The sequence below is a fragment of the Carcharhinus amblyrhynchos genome, chromosome 28 (assembly GCF_965287045.1).
Source record: "Carcharhinus amblyrhynchos chromosome 28, sCarAmb.v2.hapA, whole genome shotgun sequence".
NCBI lineage: Eukaryota > Metazoa > Chordata > Chondrichthyes > Carcharhiniformes > Carcharhinidae > Carcharhinus > Carcharhinus amblyrhynchos.
The window spans coordinates 8063183-8081764 of record NC_137351.1 but is presented as its reverse complement, the minus strand read 5'-3'; the positions used below and the strand labels follow the sequence as shown (position 1 = coordinate 8081764).

The 18582-nt window shown below is 41.2% G+C and overlaps 1 protein-coding gene across 2 annotated transcripts in view; it reads left to right on the top strand.

Moving 5' to 3' along the window:
- The window catches only part of ctc1 (CTS telomere maintenance complex component 1), a 94020-nt gene that overhangs the window by 49844 nt on the left and 25594 nt on the right, over nucleotides 1-18582 (top strand). For both annotated transcript variants that reach the window (XM_080214369.1, XM_080214370.1), the window contains 4 exons: nucleotides 8729-9398; nucleotides 14899-14988; nucleotides 15255-15398; nucleotides 15814-15899. In XM_080214369.1, coding sequence (XP_080070495.1) covers nucleotides 8729-9398; nucleotides 14899-14988; nucleotides 15255-15398; nucleotides 15814-15899 — 990 coding nt within the window. The remainder of the gene's footprint in view (nucleotides 1-8728; nucleotides 9399-14898; nucleotides 14989-15254; nucleotides 15399-15813; nucleotides 15900-18582) is intronic.

Here is an 18582-nt window from a genome sequence, read left to right as displayed (position 1 = left end):
AATGTACAGGGGTATCAAGTGTTTAGGAAGGATAGGCAGGAGGAAAAAGGGTGGTGGGGCGTAGCTCTGCTGATTAAGGATAGCATCAGGGTGGTAGTAAGGGATGATATAGGAGCTAAAGAGCAGAAAGTGGAATTGTTGTGGGTGGAGATTAGGAACAGCAAAGGGAGGAAGACGCTGGTGGTGTCGTCTATAGGCCCCCAAATAATAATGATCTGGAGGTGGGGCGGGCTATTAACGCGCAAATAAATGCGGCGTGCAGGAATGGAACGGAGATAATTATGGGGGATTTCAATCTACATATTGATTGGTCGACCCACGTTGGACGTGGTGGGCTTGAGGCAGAGTTCTTGGAATGCTGCCAGGATAGTTTCCTTGAACAGTGTGTGTTGGAGCCGACGAGGGAGCGAGCTATCTTGGATCTGGTGTTATGTAATGAGGCGGGTAGAATTTAGGGACCTTGTGGCGAAGGATCCTCTTGGGAAGAGTAATCATTGTATGGTGGAGTTTCTGATGCAGATGGAGGAGGAGAAAGTGGGTTCCCGGACATGTGCCCTTTGTTTGAACAGAGGGGAGTATGATAGGATGAGAGAGGAATTGGCGAATGTTGATTGGGGGAGCGCATTGGAAGGTAGGTCTGCTGAGGAACAGTGGAGGATCTTTAAGGAGATCTTTCTTGGTGCTCAGCAGAAATTTATTCCGATGGTTAAAAAGGATCGTAGGAGGAGAGATGATCAGCCGTGGATGACGAAGGAGGTAAAGGAAAGTGTTAAATTAAAAGCGGATGCGTTTAGAGTAGCTAAGAGTAGTGGGCAAGAAGAGGATTGGGAGAGGTTTAAATATCAACAAAGAATGACAAAGAAGTTGATAAAGAAGGGTAGGATAAACTATGAAGCTGGGCTAGCGCTTAATATAAAAAAGGATAGTAAGAGTTTTTATAAATATATAAAAAGGAAGAGGCTGACTAGGGTGAACGTTGGATCCTTAGAGGATGAGAGGGGGGACTTAGTGGTAGGGGATGGGGAAATGGCTGAGGCCTTGAATAACATTTTTTGTTTCGGTCTTCACGGAGGAGGACGTGAATAATTTGCTGGGTGTTAGCGATGGAAAGATGGTAGGAGTGGAGGGCCTGAATGACATTTACTAGAGAGGCAGTGTTCGAAAGACTGGAGGGACTGATTGTGGACAAGTCCCCAGGACCAGATGGAACGCATCCAAGGGTTCTGAAAGAAATGGCGGAGGTGATAGTGGATGCCTTGGTGATTATTTTCCAAACTTCGCTGGATTCCGGGGAAGTGCCGGAAGATTGGAAAACGGCTAATGTTACGCTGTTGTTTAAGGGTGGCAGGCAAAAGGCAGGGAATTATAAGCCGGTTAGTTTAACGTCTGTTGTAGGTAAAATGTTAGAATCCGTGATCAAGGAGAAAACAGCGAGGCATCTTGAGAATTGTTTGATAGAGCAGATGCAGCACAGTTTCGTTAAGGGGAAGTCGTGTCTGACGAATTTATTGGAGTTCTATGAGGATGTGTCTAGGGCGGTGGATAGAGGAGAGCCGGTGGATGTGGTGTTTCTTGATTTTCAGAAGGTGTTTGATAAGGTGCCGCACAAGAGGTTATTACAGAAGGTCAGGGGGCATGGAGTTGGGGGTAGGGTGTTAGCGTGGATAGGGGATTGGCTCTCAAATAGAAGGCAGAGAGTGGGGTTCAATGGGTGCTATTCAGATTGGCGGTTGGTGACTAGTGGAGTGCCCCAGGGGTCGGTGCTGGGGCCTCAGCTATTTACCATTTATATAGATGATCTGGAGGAGGGAACCGAGTGTATGGTGTCGAAATTTGCTGATGACACCAAGATTGGTGGAAAGGCAAATTGTGCGGAGGGTGTGGAGAGTCTGCAGAAGGATCTAGATAGGCTGGGCGAATGGGCCAGGAACTGGCAAATGGAATTTAATGTTGGCAAGTGTGAAGTTGTCCACTTTGGTAGGAATAATGGTAGGAAGGACTATTACTTACATGGCGAAAAACTGCAGCATGCAATGGTGCAGAGGGACCTTGGGGTCCTTGTGCATGAGTTGCAAAAACCCAGCCTGCAGGTGCAGCAGGTGGTCGGGAAGGCGAATGGGATGCTGGCCTTCATAGCGAGGGGGATTGAATATAAAAGTAGGGAGGTCTTTCTGCAACTGTACAGGGCACTGGTGAGGCTGCAGCTGGAGTACTGTGTGCAGTTTTGGTCGCTGCACTTACGCAAGGATATTTTGGCCTTGGAGGGAGTGCAGAGGAGGTTTACTAGGCTGATACCGGAGTTGAGGGGGTTGAACTATGAGGAGAGGCTGAATAAACTAGGCTTGTACTCGTTAGAGTTTAGAAGAATGAGGGGAGATCTCATTGAGACATATAAGATGATGAATGGGATGGATAGGATAGAGGTGGAGAGGCTCTTCCCGCTCATAAAGGACAGTAGGACTAGGGGGCACAGCCTCAAGATAAAGCGGGGGGGGGGTGCGGTTTAGAACAGAGTTGAGGAGGAACTTCTTCACTCAAAGGGTGGTGAATCTCTGGAATTCTCTGCCCGTTGAAGTGGTGGAGGCTGCCTCGCTAAATATATTTAAGACGCGGGTTGATAGGTTTTTGATAGGCAAGGGGATTAAGGGTTATGGGGAGAGGGCGGGAATGTGGAACTGAGACACGACGGATCAGCCATGATCTCGTTGAATGGCGGGGCAGGCTCGAAGGGCAAGATGGCCTACTTCTGCTCCTATTTCTTATGTTCAACAGTTTTCCTGGCCTGTGAGTGAGAGTGTGAGAGAAAGAGCTGTGCTAGGTCTCCTGAAGTGTTTATTAAATTGAACTAGTCCAACATTTTAGGTGGGAACCATTGAAATCTGTTAACAATGTTGTCTCAAGCTGGTATAGTTTTAAGTTGGTGTAATGTTGATGCACAATTCTAATTACTTGGCCAGGATAAATCAATATCTTGAATCACTTGATGCTCCTGGGAGTTAATTCCCTGTGAATCAAAGTTAATTTCATAGCAACATCATGATATAAATTAAGCACAAAATAGACACCAGGTGAAAATGTCAAAATACTATTTGACTTTATTCAATTAATTATTCAATTAATATGATGGGTGGCACAGTAGTTAGCACTGCTGCCTCTCAGCGCCCAGGATCTGGGTTCAATTCCGGCTTCAGGTCACTATCCGTGTGGATTTGGCATGTTCTCCCTGTGTCTGCATGGCTTCCCTCTGGTGCTCTGCTTTTTCCCCACAGTCCAAAGATGTGCAAGTTAGGTTGATTGGCCATGCTAAATTGCCCCTAGTGTTGGGGATTAGCAAGATAAATATGTGGATTTGCGAGAATAGGCCCTGAGTGGGATTGTGGTTGGTGCAGACTCGATGGGTCAAATACCTCCTTCTGCACTGTAGGACTTCTATGATTCTATAATATTGAGCTTGACAAAATGTGTAATAATATAAAAGCCAAATATTGTGAATGTCGGAAATCTGAAATAAAAGCAGAACATGTTGGAAAAACACAGGTCTGAGGAGCTCTGAAGAAGAGTTGTATGGACTTGCGACTTTAACTCTTTCTCTCTCCACGGATGCTGCCAGACCTGTTGAGCTTTTCCTGGCATTTATTACACTGCATGAGATAGGCCAATTTACCATGAATTACAAGTCGCTCCATGCGCACCCTCTCTTACTTTCAGTACTCCACCACCTGCTATCATGCAATGTGTTACCATTTATTGTGATTTCTCCCCCATGCCACTCATCAGTCAGCCTTTGTAGCTCTTCATCTTCCCAGTGCTGCCATGCCTGGAATTGGCTTCTATATCAAACCCCTCATACCAAAAATGTCCAGTTGTGGATTGAAATGCTTCACATTAATTTCCCTGGTGGCTGACTGATTAAGATAGCTGATTCACCTGGATCAAGAAGCTTCTCGTTTTGTGTCCCAGTTTCTATTGTCATCTTGGGTAAGTTTCCAGTTGTGAATCTGTATTGTTTAGTACTTTTTGTCAAGTTTCTTTTGACAGTAGGGGACAAAAAAAGACGGTGTTTCTTTTTCTGAAATCAGAATTCTGTTGCAAAGGGTTTAGGTATATAAAACAAATGGAAGTTGAAGAGTGGGTTGTGTTAACCGTACATTTAAGCATAAATACTTTGCATTTATATAATGCAAACAGAGTAAAACACTCCAGGGTGCTTCACAGTAGTGTAGTTTGGCGAAGAAATTATATTGAACCACACGAGACAGTGTTAGAAATCATGAAAGAGGTAGATTTTATAAAGGATCTTACTTTTATTTATTTATTAGTCACAAGTAAGGCTTCCATTAAACACTGTGAAATTCCCCTAGTCGCCACAATCTGGCACCTGTTCAGATCAATGCACCTAATCAGCACGTCTTTCATAATGTGGAAGCAAACTGGAGCACCCGGAGGAAACCCACGCAGACGTGGAGAGAATGAGGAGGAGAGAGGCAGAGAGGTTTAAAGAGGAATTCCAGAGCTCATAGTTTGGACTGAAGGTACCACTGCCAACAGAGGGTTAAAGAAATAGAAGATGTTCGTGATGCCAGCATTCTTTGAGGTTGGGATATTTCTCCAGCAGGGCTGGAGGAGGTTGCAGAGATGGGGAGTGTGATGCTGTGGAGGAACAAAAATTGTGATCAGGACTGAAAGCAACAGCTTCAGTCTTCCAAATATTCAACTGCAAGAAATTAAGACTCATCTGAGACTGAATGTAGTCTCAGTTTGGCAAAATGAAGCAGTGTATGTATTCAGAGGAAGGTTAATGGTATTGTCCCTGGACTAGTAATCCAGAGTCCCAGGTTCAAATTTGAATTCAATAAAAATCTAGAATTAACAGTCTAATAATGACCATGCAACCATCGTCAATTGTTGTAAAAACCCACCTGGGACTCATGCCCCTTGGGGAAGGAAATCTGTCATCCTCACCAGGTCTGGCACACGTATTACTCCAAATCCACAGCAATGATCAAGACATTCGGTTCAAGGGCACTTTGGGTTGAGCAATAAATGCTGGCCCAGCAATTGACACCCACATCCTGTGAACAAATAAAAAAAAATGACCGGCTCTGTGAGGAAGCATGTTTCTGAGAAAAAGGAGGACGCTCAAGGGTAAATCTTTTGGAGACTCCAGAGGTAACAGGTGTAGGGTTGGGAAGCAAAATCATGGCAATAATTGGATAGTTAAGAATGGAACCAGGTGAGGACAGTCCCACTTGCTGAACAACAGAAGTGTTGGATCTGGACGAGGTAGTCAATTGCACGAAAGGCTGCAGCAGGTCATGCCAAGTTGAGGAGGGAAATTGTTATACACAGGATGTCATTTGTGATTTTGAGGGTTGATTCAGTGCTGTGGTAGAAATCTGATTGGCGAAAGAATGTGATGTTCATTGCCAAAGCCAGAATATGGAGACCTGGCCTTTGGGCAAGGTACTAGAAGAAAGCCAGCATCATTGGAACTGTACTCCATAAAGAAGTTGCACCATTAATGAGAACGTCACCTCTGATGAACTTCCTACTCTTAAGATGGAAATGTTGCTGTGTTTGGAATTCTAAAAGAAACATCCCAGTCTAGTCAATGTCTACCCCCATCTCCAAATGCAGCCGCTAATCTGATTTTTGCTATACTATCGTCCACTATTTCTTTAACTAGATGCTGTGGTGTTGAGATGAAAAACAAATCACATGCTGGAAGCAAAACTAAAATAACTTGCATTCATGCAATGGTCTTGAGATATCCCAAAGTACTTCACAGAAAATGTGGTATTTCTGAAGTGTTTTTGCCGTTGAAATGTAGTGTCACAACAGTGAATTTAGCACAGCAATTTCCTACAAAAGGCAGGGTGATAATGACCACGTCATCTGTTTTCATGAAAGCACTGGAAATACACAACTGGTCCACCATCTGAAACAAAAATGGCTGATGCGTTCATTAGTAATATTTTTTTCCAGCTAACTTAGCTGATGGGTAGAGCAATTGGCCTGAACATGTCTAGCCTGAGAAATGTGGTCAACCAAAGCTCCCCAAAGGAGTGTGTTATCTTGTTTGAAGGTGCATGTCAGGATCGCCAACAAACTCCGGCGCAACCTTGTCGTTCTCTAGAATAGAAAAGCGTGCTCTCTGTCAAAAAAACTGCAACGTTCAATATTCGTCTCCACTTCTATATAGAATGATTGTTTCAGCAAGTGCTTGATGGATTGCTGATACTCATATCATTCTGTAACTTATTGCAGAAATATGCTCTTGAAAGAAAATCTTGCATTTAAATAGCTCCTTTCATAATGTCCTTTGTAGGCACTGAACTACTTTTGAAGTGTATTCACTGTTGTAACGTAGGAAACGTGGCAACCAAAATGCACATAACAAACTCCCACAAACGGCAATGTAATAATGGCTGAATTATGTGTTTTATGATGTTGATAGGTAGGTGGCGATGTAGTGGGTATTGTCATTTGAACTAATAATTCAGGGTAATGTTCTGGGGATCCAGGTTTGAATCTCACCAGGGCAGATGGTAAAATTTGAATTTAATAAACACCTGGAAGTAAAAATGTAATGATGCCCTTGAAGTGATTGTTGTAAAAATCCATCTGTTTCATTAAAAATGGAAGGAAATTTGTCATCCTTACGTAAAGATCCACAGCAATAAATGCCCTCTGAAACATGGGCAGTAGAGTGGCACAATGGTTTGCACTGCTATCTCGCAGCACCAGGGACCCGGGTTTGATTTCTGGCTTGGGCCACTGTGTAGAGTTTGCGCATTTTCCTCGTGTCTACGTGGGTTTCCTCCTATGGTCCAAAGATAAGAACATAAGAACATAAGAAATAGGAGCAGGAGTAGGCCATCTAGCCCTTCGAGCCTGCCCCGCCATTCAATAAGATCATGGCTGATCTGTCGTGGCTCAGTTCCACTTTCCCGCCCTCTCCCCATAACCCTTAATCCCCTCTCTTATCAAGAACCCATCAACCCGCTTCTTAAAAATATTTAGCGAGGCAGCCTCCACCACTTCAACGGGCAGAGAATTCCAGAGATTCACCACCCTTTGAGTGAAGAAGTTCCTCCTCAACTCCGTTCTAAACCGCCTCCCCTTTATCTTGAGGCTGTGTCCCCTAGTCCTACTGTCTTTTTTGAGCGGGAAGAGTCTCTCCACCTCTATCCTATCCATCCCATTCATCATCTTATACGTCTCAATGAGATCTCCCCTCATTCTTCTAAACTCTAACGAGTACAAGCCTAGTTTATTCAGCCTCTCCACACATAAAATGTGTGGATTAGGTGGATTAGCCATGCTAAATTGCCCCTTATTGTCGGTGGGACTAGCTAGGCTAAATGCATGGAGTTATGAGGATAGGGCCTGGATGGGATTGTGGCTGGTGCAGACTCGATGGGCCGAATGGCTTTCTTCTGCACTGTAGAATTCTATGATTCTAAATGGCTGAGTTCAAGGGCAATTATTATAGAATCACTAGTGCAGGAGGTCATTCGCCCATTGAACCTGCACCAACAATAATCCCACCCTATCCCTGTATTTATCCTACTACTCCCCTCTGACACTTCGGGGCAATTTAGCATGACCAATCCACCTAACCTGCAAATTTTTTGATGGGCAATAAATGTTGGCTTAGCTAGAGACGCCCACATCGCATCAGTGTTTAAAAAAAATCAGGGAAACTGGGAACAAATCCGCCCTATTTAAGAGGTAAAAATTAACGGCTGTTTGAGAAATTTGTTTATCGTGTGTCGTTAAATAAATTGATAAATTTGACCATGTGTAAATAGGCTCGGTTTATTTAAGACACGATTTTTTAAAAAAAAATCTTAAACTGCAGTCAGGCAGATTACCGAATGTATAAATTAAATTGCTGAAAAGTTGAGTCGAATGAACGCACAACTTGTCCAGTTACATAATTATATTTTCCACGCACGGCGGTTACACCGAAGCCGTGGTGAAAACATACTTGTCGAACCGGTTATAGATTTAACATTCGTATGAGTAGCTGTGGCTTTTTAAATGAAAACAGGATTGTAACTGGAATAAGCAGTGCACTTGGAAGAGAAGCTCTTAGTGTTCCCTGGCTCTCAAATATGGTAAGACGAACTTCTCCAGGATTTAGCTTCCCTTTAAGAGGCTCTGCAGTATTTTTCCATTACAGCCTGTCGACGTGGCATGTCCTGTTGTCTTTTGTTGGGCATGATGGGAGAAGATTTGGGAAGGGATTGAGCCGAAAGCGAATGCTTAATTGTAGTTAGGGGTGAACAGTGAGATTTTGTAACTGAGGCTAGGATCTGAATTGTAAATTTTTCAGTGGCAATTTTAAAAATTTAATTAAAACAAACTGCAGTGTAGAGAAATGTCCAAATGTCCTTCCTCGGTGTATTTGCTTCAGAACCAGGGCACATTTACTGGTTATTATCTGCAATGCACGTCATTTATCAACCCTTGGGGATTTGCTGGGGAATGTGATTGGTCTGAGCTGGCAGCGTTAGAGGGCGGGGTAGCTCTCTGCAGCAGATGTTTTTGTGGTTTCTGAAACTCTCGGGTTTCGACTACAGCTTCGCTTTTGTTGCTGCTCCATTTTAGCCTCAGCTGTGAGCTGTTTTGCAAAGACAAATATATAAATAAATAAATGCAGTTTCTATCTTGAGTGCACATCATTAGTAATTGGATTTTTTTTCTCCGTCTGTTTTAACAGGATCTATGTCCAGTTCTGTGTGGGTGACCTGCAAGTGCTGAAGAGACCTGCTGCTACGAGCAAAGCAGTGCTACTCACCCCTGCACTGGCAGTTAGCTTGTCTGCTGCAACAACTGCTGCTCCCAGCAGCTGCAATGAGGCATGCAAAAAGCATGAGGTCAACAGCATCACATCCAATCAGCACCAGGGTAGCCCTTCCCTTCCCAAAATGCCTCGGCTGGAGGAAGTTGTGCTGCAAGAAGGCCATGTTGGTGAAAGTAGAAGAACTGTCTGTTCACACCCATTATGGACTGGCGGAGAAGCAGTGGGCACCCAGGGACAGCTAGAAGAAGGCACAGGTATCCCCAGCGAGCATTCGACAGCACGGCCAAGCAGGAGGAAGGGGAGAGGCTGCAGTGCGGGCTGCGTTACTCAATTGCTGCTAGTAACTCACAAAGATGCCTTGATGCTGAGGAACTGTCAATATGGCAGAAGCGAAGGCTGTGAGCATACTAATGGCTCTGGAGACGCTTCCACCCCGAGAGCTAAAACAGGGCTGGGACTGGCTTTTCAGGCTTTTGCAATCGGCATTGGAGGTCCCAGACAGTGGAAAGATGAACGAAAAATCGAGGGATTGCCGGAGCTGCAAGCAAGTCCCTCTCTTTGTTCTGAATACAACAACCGTACACAAGTAAGTACTGTTTTAATTGAACTTTGTCCTTGAAAACTAGTGCTGCGATGCAGTACAATTGCAGCTCCCTAATTATAGCAGCTACGACTGTTATATACTGACTTAATTTCGACTGAAAATGAATTTGACACAAACTTCTGGGGGTCGATCACAAACCTTATTTGGACATATTCCCTAAACCAAAAATAAACTGCAACATTAACCCTTTAGTTACATTTTTTCCTCAAAAAAGCGCACGTTTAATTTTTGGTTTTTACAGAACATCTCAGTGAAAAATTGTGGACAAAGATCAAGTCTCTGAAAAAATAATCAAATGATTAATGGCTATACCATGTGTCACAAGGTTAATAATAATGTTGTATTTTATATAAGCTATGACCTTCAGCATATTAATTTACAAGGTTATGGTTGTGAACATGTGTTGGCTAGGTTGCGATCGATTTAAGTTGTTTACTAAATACAAGTAAATCTGAAGTGACCCATGACTTATCAAAAAGGTTTCTTTGTTTGGGTGTTGGCTTTGTTAACTCTTTGTGCTGAGGAGGTCATGTGATTAATTCAACCCTAATGGGCTTTGTTATAATTTTACATAAGCTTGCATTTTTTGGGGGGAGTTGGGGCTTTTTTTTCAGCCATCTTACCTACTTTATGTCATTTGACCTTGACTGCTTTCATTGCTGAAAATTCGTTTCATGTTTCATCCTTTGGTCTTTCAAATTTTCATTTTTGCCTTGTAATTTTTTTTTGGTGGGGGCTGGGTAAAGCTAAAGCTGCTGATTGGAGATGCAATAAAAATATTTCAAAATTGTCTGTGGCTCCCAGAAACTATCCCAAGAAGTTACAAATTTTGGCTACAGTTTTGACTTATAGTATAAAAATCTTTTTGCACCTAAGCACTTCAGTTTAACTGAGAAATTGGTTTTCTGTCAAGTCTCATGGACATGTTCAAGTGCTATGATCATAAACTGGAAATAGAATAAGTATTATGAAAAAGAGTTAATTCAAAATAATGTTCTGTATGCCAGAGCTGTTGTATTTTTCAAGTTTGGCCATTAATTTCTAAATCATTAAAAACTGGGAATAAATGTAAATGTACAATTGTTAACAAAATTTATAGCTTCACAAATTCACTTCAAACTCCTGTAAACAAAAGGTTTGAGATATGCTTAGTCAAATATAAAAGGACTGGATACACAAGTTCCGTTTGCATCCTTCCTTTTGGAAGAGTTGCACATTTTCATTTTGTTGTACTGATAACTTGTGTTTGTAGGACATGTTATGTTCCAAAGACAAACATTACCATTTGCTTGTCATATTGGGCCAGTTAATTGTCTGATCTGGAAAGTTATTTTTTCACCATGTAAACTTACAGTGGAGCGAGGAAGTACGGGTAGTGTTACCCAAGATCAGTCTTTGTATTGCAGTAAAAGTGCAACATTATCTTTTGTTGAATCATAGTTTGAAATATTAAAATACATCTTAAAGTGATCTAGTGCAAAAATAACTGTGTAAATTTTCATGGGTGAATAATAACTTGAGCTATGTGAAACATGTTTTCTTCCGCAGTATTTTGTGAACTGACCAAATTTGAAATCTACGTATTTGTAGTTTAATGCATCAAGCCCTTTTGCTGTCGTTTAAATTTCTTTTGAATTTTATTGGTGTGTTTTATATATATGCTTACCCTTATTTGAATGTTTATTTGTCATATTTTTAAATTAATTTGAGTTTACCACCATTTTGTTTCAAGATCAAAGCTGTACCAGAGAATGCAAATTAAAATCAAACTTTGACTTGTGCTTATTTATTTGATCCAATTTTGCTAAGTTTTTTAAAAATGATAATTGGGTATTATCTGTCAAATGCTGAAAAGAGCATTTAATTTTTCTTTTTTGAATGTGTTGTCTTAGTGTGCTGATCAGGGTTATTGTCTCATTAGTATTGGGCAGAATATTTATTTGAACCTTTTTATGTCTTTGGGAAAATTACTTTCAAGTGTTTCTTGTGATATTTCCCGCCAATTTATGGGTGTCCGGAAGTAAGCACAGCTTCACCTAGTCTTTACAGTGAAGACGATGAGCTTTGAGGAAGCGCCATTTTTGTGCAAATTCGTGCCTCCACTTGTATAGGTGTAGGAGGAAAACTACAGTAATGCAATTTTGGTTGGTTCACAAAATACTTTAAAATACTTACTTGTGCTAGAAACTGCTCTTTGTAAGTTCTGGTGCAAACTGCAGTTTGCTTAATGTGTGTCTTCATTGTTTGTTTGGGTCCCCCAGTAAAAGGGTGCAAAATTAACCCTTGCATTCTCACGGAAATCAAAGGTGGAAAAACACAGTGCTTATTATTCTGCATTTTACTCGTATTGGGGAACATTTGCTCCCAGTAAACTTTAAATTGCACACAAATAGTCCTGGCAAATGGCCATTATTGTTTACAGTGCAGCTTTTGAAAGTTAAATAATCGTGAACCAATAGCCTATTTTAACGGAAAAATAATGCAGCTTTCGTCTTGTAAAGTTCCACCTAATGCAGTCTTTTAGAGTTGTGCATTTGAGGAGGATGGCTGAGATTAAGCTCTGGATAATAGTTGAAAATTTAAAGGGTGACATATAAATTTATCACAGCAATTTTCACATTAAGTATCTTAACCTGATGGGCTTGCAGTTTGAGGAATTTGCTCTTTTCTTGGGAATGACAGCAATCTTATTCATATTGAGGTCCGAATTCATGATCTGCAAATATGAGTAAGGAAAACAATAAATTTGGTGAGCTGAAAGAAAAGTTTTTCTTTAGCACAATCTCTTGCATAGATCTGAGATAGTTACGAACACGCACTAATTCTGAATGTAGTTTCCAGGCAACATGTTTCAGAAATATATTGAAACTTCCAACTTTTCACTGGCTTGTTGATGCAGGTAGTTTTGCAAATGCTAGTCCTAAATTCTGTTCGAAGTTCAAGGTGTTTTTTATTTCTTGAGGAGGGAGAAGAGACAGGTGACCATCATTTCAATCATGTTGATTTGTGACTCTCAACACACTTTTTGCTGCATATTGTCACCAGAAAACAATGGGATAACTCATTTTTCTAGACACTGTTTGATGGCCAAGGGATTTAATTTAGAACAGCTTTTCATATTTTACATGCTCTCAGTAATGTGATTACTGCATTTTTTTAAAAGATATATCATGAGTTAATGCTGAATGTTTAGTGTTTTTGTAAATAAAACTTTCTCCAAATGGTGCTTTTTCAGCTAATGTAAATAAGAATTTGCAACTGATTTCTGGCCTGTAAATTGTAATCTTAGAAAAATACATCATGTTGCATCAAAGTGCTTATTGCAATACTGTACTTTGAGCAGTAATATACTGTTAAATTTGCCTGTCAAGGTAGACTTGAACTAAAAAATTACTTAATTTTCAAAGTGTAATCTACTTTTGCTTTGCCAGTAAGATGATTAAGGATACCATATTAGCGAAATATCAAGTGAGTTAAAATGTGCACAGTTGTTACAGCTGGTGGGTTATTTGTACAGTTAGGGTTTCAACACATGGAAAAATCTTCAATTTAAAATGGCTGACAATGCGTCTCTTTACAAATGTTCCACTGTCATATATAGTTACTAGTGATTGTGTGTCTTAAGAAAACATTTCTTTCTGTGAATATGTACTGTGGGGTATCTTTTCATGGTGTAAGCGAGGGAGCATATTTGAGCCTTTTAAGCAATGTCTTGTGGTTGGTAGCCAAAATCAAATTCCTGATGGGTGAAATAGTTAATACCGTTTCACCTGAAGATGTTAGAAGTTTTGCAAATATATGATTCAGTGAAACCACCAAACAGCACCAAAATTATGGTTACCAGTCTCCTGGCATTATTTTAAAAAAACACATCTTAATTTCCCAACAACATATGTTGGACCAAAGGTTTATCTCTCCAGTATAGGGCATTTTATGGCCAATTGTATAATCTATTGTTAATACTAACTTGGTTGCCAAGCCCCCCTCCTGTGGGGGCAAAGTTACCAAAGATTGTGAAAGAAAACATCATCTTGTGCCATGTGAATGGTGGCTTTATGGGTCCTGTATGTAGGAGAAGCACTAATATATGATAAATCAAAGAATTCAGTTGTGCAATTGGAATGGTTTCTGGAATTCTTGCATGAAAAAGATCAATTTTTATGAATTGTGCCCAGCGTTCATATTCGTCTCTTGTGTAGGTGCAGGGTCGTTTTTCCCATTACACATTTTCTCAGTGGGGGTGCTTAATTTCTACTCCATGTTCATTCTTTAACCTCTGTGCCAACATCACTTAATATGGTTGTTACATTTACCAAAGATTTATGCAAATTTAAGGCTAATTGGTGCCACTAATGAAAGTAACATTTTTAAAAATTGTTTACTTGTAAATGGTGGCAGTAGGATAAATGAGAACCCAAGCTTTTATACAGCATCCTGAACTAAGTGTGATTTTATTGTTTAATATGTTTGAAATTCCATTGCAATGTACATTGGCACCTATTTACCAATGCAATATTTCATATCCCAAGAAGAAACTGTTCCTCCACCCACAGTCATCTAACCCTGACTGTTGCTCCCACCAGCCCCCTTGCTTCTCTTCATCACGCCCACAGTTGAAAAATATAGCCAAAGTCTATTGGTGGCCAAAATGCAGTTCTGTATCATCAAATCTGATCACTTGAAGTAAAAGAAGGCAGGTTGCTTCTACCAAATTTTTGAGAAGTGCAGTAATGTGTAGTTCATGACTATGTTCTTTGTGAGGAAGGGATATACAACTAAGAAGTGTAAAGCTGCCCATTTCTACAGACGTAATTCCAACAGTCGTCATAAGTGTATTAGATAGATGGAGTGAAAAATGAAAATTGTTTACTCTCTACTTTCATCCAAGTCCTTGTCACCTGTTGTCTCTATGCTCACTAGCCTAGATTGCCTCCTTGTCAAGAATGCAGCGCCTTAATTTTAAAATTCTCATTCTTGTTTCCAAATCCTTCCACAGACGAGATTACCCAGATGGCACTTAGTTGCTGGTTTTCTCCCCTTTTACCCACCTGTTGTTCTGTAGCTGCTAAAACATGATTGCATGTGCAAGTAATAAGGGCAGCTATAAATACTGAATGATTCTTGTTAAACAGGCAATGCACATCTTTGATCTCTTACTTGCAGTCTTGAGAGCAGTCAGTGCTGCTCAATCACCACTGAGATATAAGTAGTTTAAATCGGTATTTGTATGTTCAGATTTCTTTGTATTCATTTTTTTTTCTTCCTTTTATTTTAATGTCTTCTTGGGAATCTCTTGCCATTGGTAAATTTTCTCCTTCTTACTCACTGTCATATGAAAAAAAACCGCATTTTCAAATGCCTGTTCCTGAAACCGGACTTCTCCCCTGGACTAATTGACTAAATATCTTAGCTGTGATATATTTGTACAAACTCAGGAGAGGCGGAATGGTTATATGTAATTTTTCTCTGAATGTCATTGTAGGTACTGTTGCATTTCATGGGCAAAGCTGTGAAGTGGTACCATCTGATAAACCAGGGGGGAGTGTACAGATTGATTGCATCAAAACAGCTGGTAAGAGAATATAAAACAGTTTTTGTGAGGAGTATTTGAATATAAAAAGCACACATCTCACTAACTTGTGATTAAAATTTAGAAGTCAGAATGCTGTTGCCTTTGGATTTTGGTTGATTGTAAAGGCAAAGAAATAGCATGGATTATGATGAGGTACATTTTGATTCTAAGTGTTTGAGGAAGTTGATTATATTCAGCTATCCTTTAAAAATCTGAAAACACTTGCTTTACTTGGAATATTTACAATCTTTTTCTGCTTTATCCAGGACACGTCTGTTTTTGAGCAACACTGTTCTTCCTCTGTTCCATGGAAGACTCTTCAGCATTCTAATTGTCCACAGTGCTTTGATGTTCAACCTGAGTGGAAGCTTCAGTATATTTCCACTCTGTCCTGCTTACGCCAGTCTCAGGTAGATCAGTAATTTGGTAATCAAGGAAAAGTCGATTAGAGACAAATTGAGTTTTCATGTAACGTTAGTCTGGTTATTCAAAGATAACAATGATGTTCAGAATTGATTCCTAGAGTGTTGGAAAGAAGGGGATTTGTGAGGGAAGGGTATAGTTATGTGTAATGTTAATTATACATTATTAGAGTTACTGTGGGATCGACCTTGATCTGCATGAGAGATGATGTGCAAATGAAACAATATTTAATATTGGAATAAAAGAGCCATTATCTTCAGTTTATAAATATATTGATGGAAATAAGAAAAGTTCCATGATTTTCATTGATTTATGTTTATAGAGCTTGTCATAATTTATGTTAAATGTCTTTGAGACACTTTATGCGTCAGATGCTTTTCACAGCTGAAATTTTGATTTCAGCTTTCCAAAGACCAGTCAGCTTACCTTGAAAAACTGGCTTCCGAAATACCTCCTATAAACTCTATTCAAGAAGTACTGTCTCTCAGGTAAGCACAAAACGCACTTGTACATGTTGAGAACTGTCATTTCCTGACTCAACCTTTCCTATGATTACTCTTTTGCCCATCTCTACTGACAGCACCTATATGAACTAGGCTATGGACGGCATTTGACACTCTTCTGCCAGGCATGCTTTCATAGAGTTTTACAACATATAAAGAGGGAGGATGCAGGGTTCTGGTAGGGGTAGGAGGGAATGCAGATTTCTATGTTTGGGTGAGAGCCTAAAGGTGTGCCCCCCCGCCACCCACACACACACAATCCCCGTTCCTTCTTTCCTGCTGGGAGGGCCCAGTAATGCTAATTGGATTGGCTGGCAGCTTCTGAGGGCAGGAGTATTTACCATTTATATAGATGATCTGGAGGAGGGAACCGAGTGCAGGGTGTCGAAATTTGCTGATGACACCAAGATTGGGGGAAAGGCAAATTGTGCGGAGGGTGTGGAGAGTCTGCAGAAGGATCTAGATAGGCTGGGCGAATGGGCCAGGAAATGGCAAATGGAATTTAATGTTGGCAAGTGTGAGGTGGTCCACTTTGGTAGGAAGAATGGTAGGAAGGACTATTACTTACGGGGCGAAAAACTGCAGCAGGCGACGGTGCAGAGGGACCTCGGGGTCCTTGTGCATGAGTCGCAAAAACCCAGCTTGCAGGTGCAGCAGGTGGTCAGGAAGGCAAATGGGATGCTGGCCTTCATAGCGAGGGGGATTGAATATAAAAGTAGGGAGGTCTTGCTGCGGCTGTATAGGGCATTGGTGAGGCCGCAGCTGGAGTACTGTGTGCAGTTTTGGGCGCCGCACCTGCGCAAGGATATTTTGGCCCTGGAGGGAGTGCAGAGGAGGTTTACTAGGCTGATACCGGAGTTGAGGGGATTGAGCTATGAGGAGAGGCTGAATAAACTAGGCTTGTACTCGTTAGAGTTTAGAAGAATGAGGGGAGATCTCATTGAGACGTATAAGATGATGAATGGGATGGATAGGATAGAGGTGGAGAGACTCTTCCCGCTCAGAAAAGACAGTAGGACTAGGGGGCACAGCCTCAAGATAAAGGGGAGGCGGTTTAGAACGGAGTTGAGGAGGAACTTCTTCACTCAAAGGGTGGTGAATCTCTGGAATTCTCTGCCCGTTGAAGTGGTGGAGGCTGCCTCGCTAAATATTTTTAAGAAGCGGGTTGATGGGTTCTTGATAAGAGAGGGGATTAAGGGTTATGGGGAGAGGGCGGGAAAGTGGAACTGAGCCACAACAGATCAGCCATGATCTTATTGAATGGCGGGGCAGGCTCGAAGGGCTAGATGGCCTACTCCTGCTCCTATTTCTTATGTTCTTATGTTCTTATGTCCCACCCAATGGAAGTCCCACATTGACTAAATTCAACCAGTGGTAGGTTGGCTATGAGTTACAAATCCAAATGTCCATTCTTTGCATGTAAGCTTAGATAACAAGTGTTTGGAGTGTGAACCATTGCAACAATTCTCGTCCTGTGCCCGAACCAAACCTTCCATCATATCTGCCTTGAATAGGACCATTCAACAGCAAATTAAGAGGCATTACCGACTATTTCTTTTCACTCCTTGGTCAATAAAGACAAATCAGTCCTTCTAGCTCTGTTCATGACACCTAATATATTTATGACTGGGCACAGTTTATATCAGAAGCAAAGAAGTTGCTTAGCCCAACCAGCTATTTTATCAATGACCTTCCTTCCATCAAAAGATCAGAAGTGAGGATGTTCAATGTTCAGCACCATTAGCAACTCCATAAGATGTTGCATTTCAACCTAGACTGCTTTGGTAAGACCTGGACAAAATCCAGACTTGGGCTGACAGATGGCGAGCAACATTCAATGGCATTAACATTGTTGAATCCCCCACTATCAACATCCTGGGAGTTACCATTGACCTGAAACTGAACTGGACTAACCCGTAAGTACTGTGGCCAAAAGCAGAGGCCAGAGAGTAGAAATCCTGTACTGAGTAATTCACTTCGAGTCTCAAAAGTCTGTCCACCATCTACATGACATGGATCAGGATTGTATGGAATATTCTTCACTTGTCTGGATGAGTGAAGCTCCAGCAATACTCAAGCAGCTCAATGCCATCCAGGACAAACCAGCCTACTTGATTGGCAGCACATCCAGAAGCATCGACTCCCTTCATGATTGAAGTATAGTGACAGCAGTGTGTTCTGTCTACAAGATGCACTGCAGGCACTCGCCAAAAAGCTCCTTATACAAATTTTCCAAACTCACTGCTCCATTTTGAAGGGGAACACTGCCATCTAGAAGTATCTCTTTCTCCCCTCCCCGCCCCGCCCCAGGGTGCTCACTATCCTGTCTTGGAAATATATTGCTTTAACTTCACCATTGCTGGATTAAAATCCTGGAAGTCCCTCCCTAACAACACCTTTTGCGCACCTACACTATAGGGATTGCAGAGGTTCAAGAAGGCAGTTCATCACCACCTTTTCAATGGCAGTTAGGATGGGCAGTAAATGTTAATCTAGCCAGTGATACCCACTGCCCTTTTTTTAAAAAAATTCTGCTTGACTTTTTATAAATGCATGAAATTAATTTTGAATTTTATTTAAGTTTGAAATTTTAATAAAACTGCATATAATTTCACCAACTTCAGAAAAAGAGAATATGTTCTGTTTTAGGAAAACACAGCTTTAATTT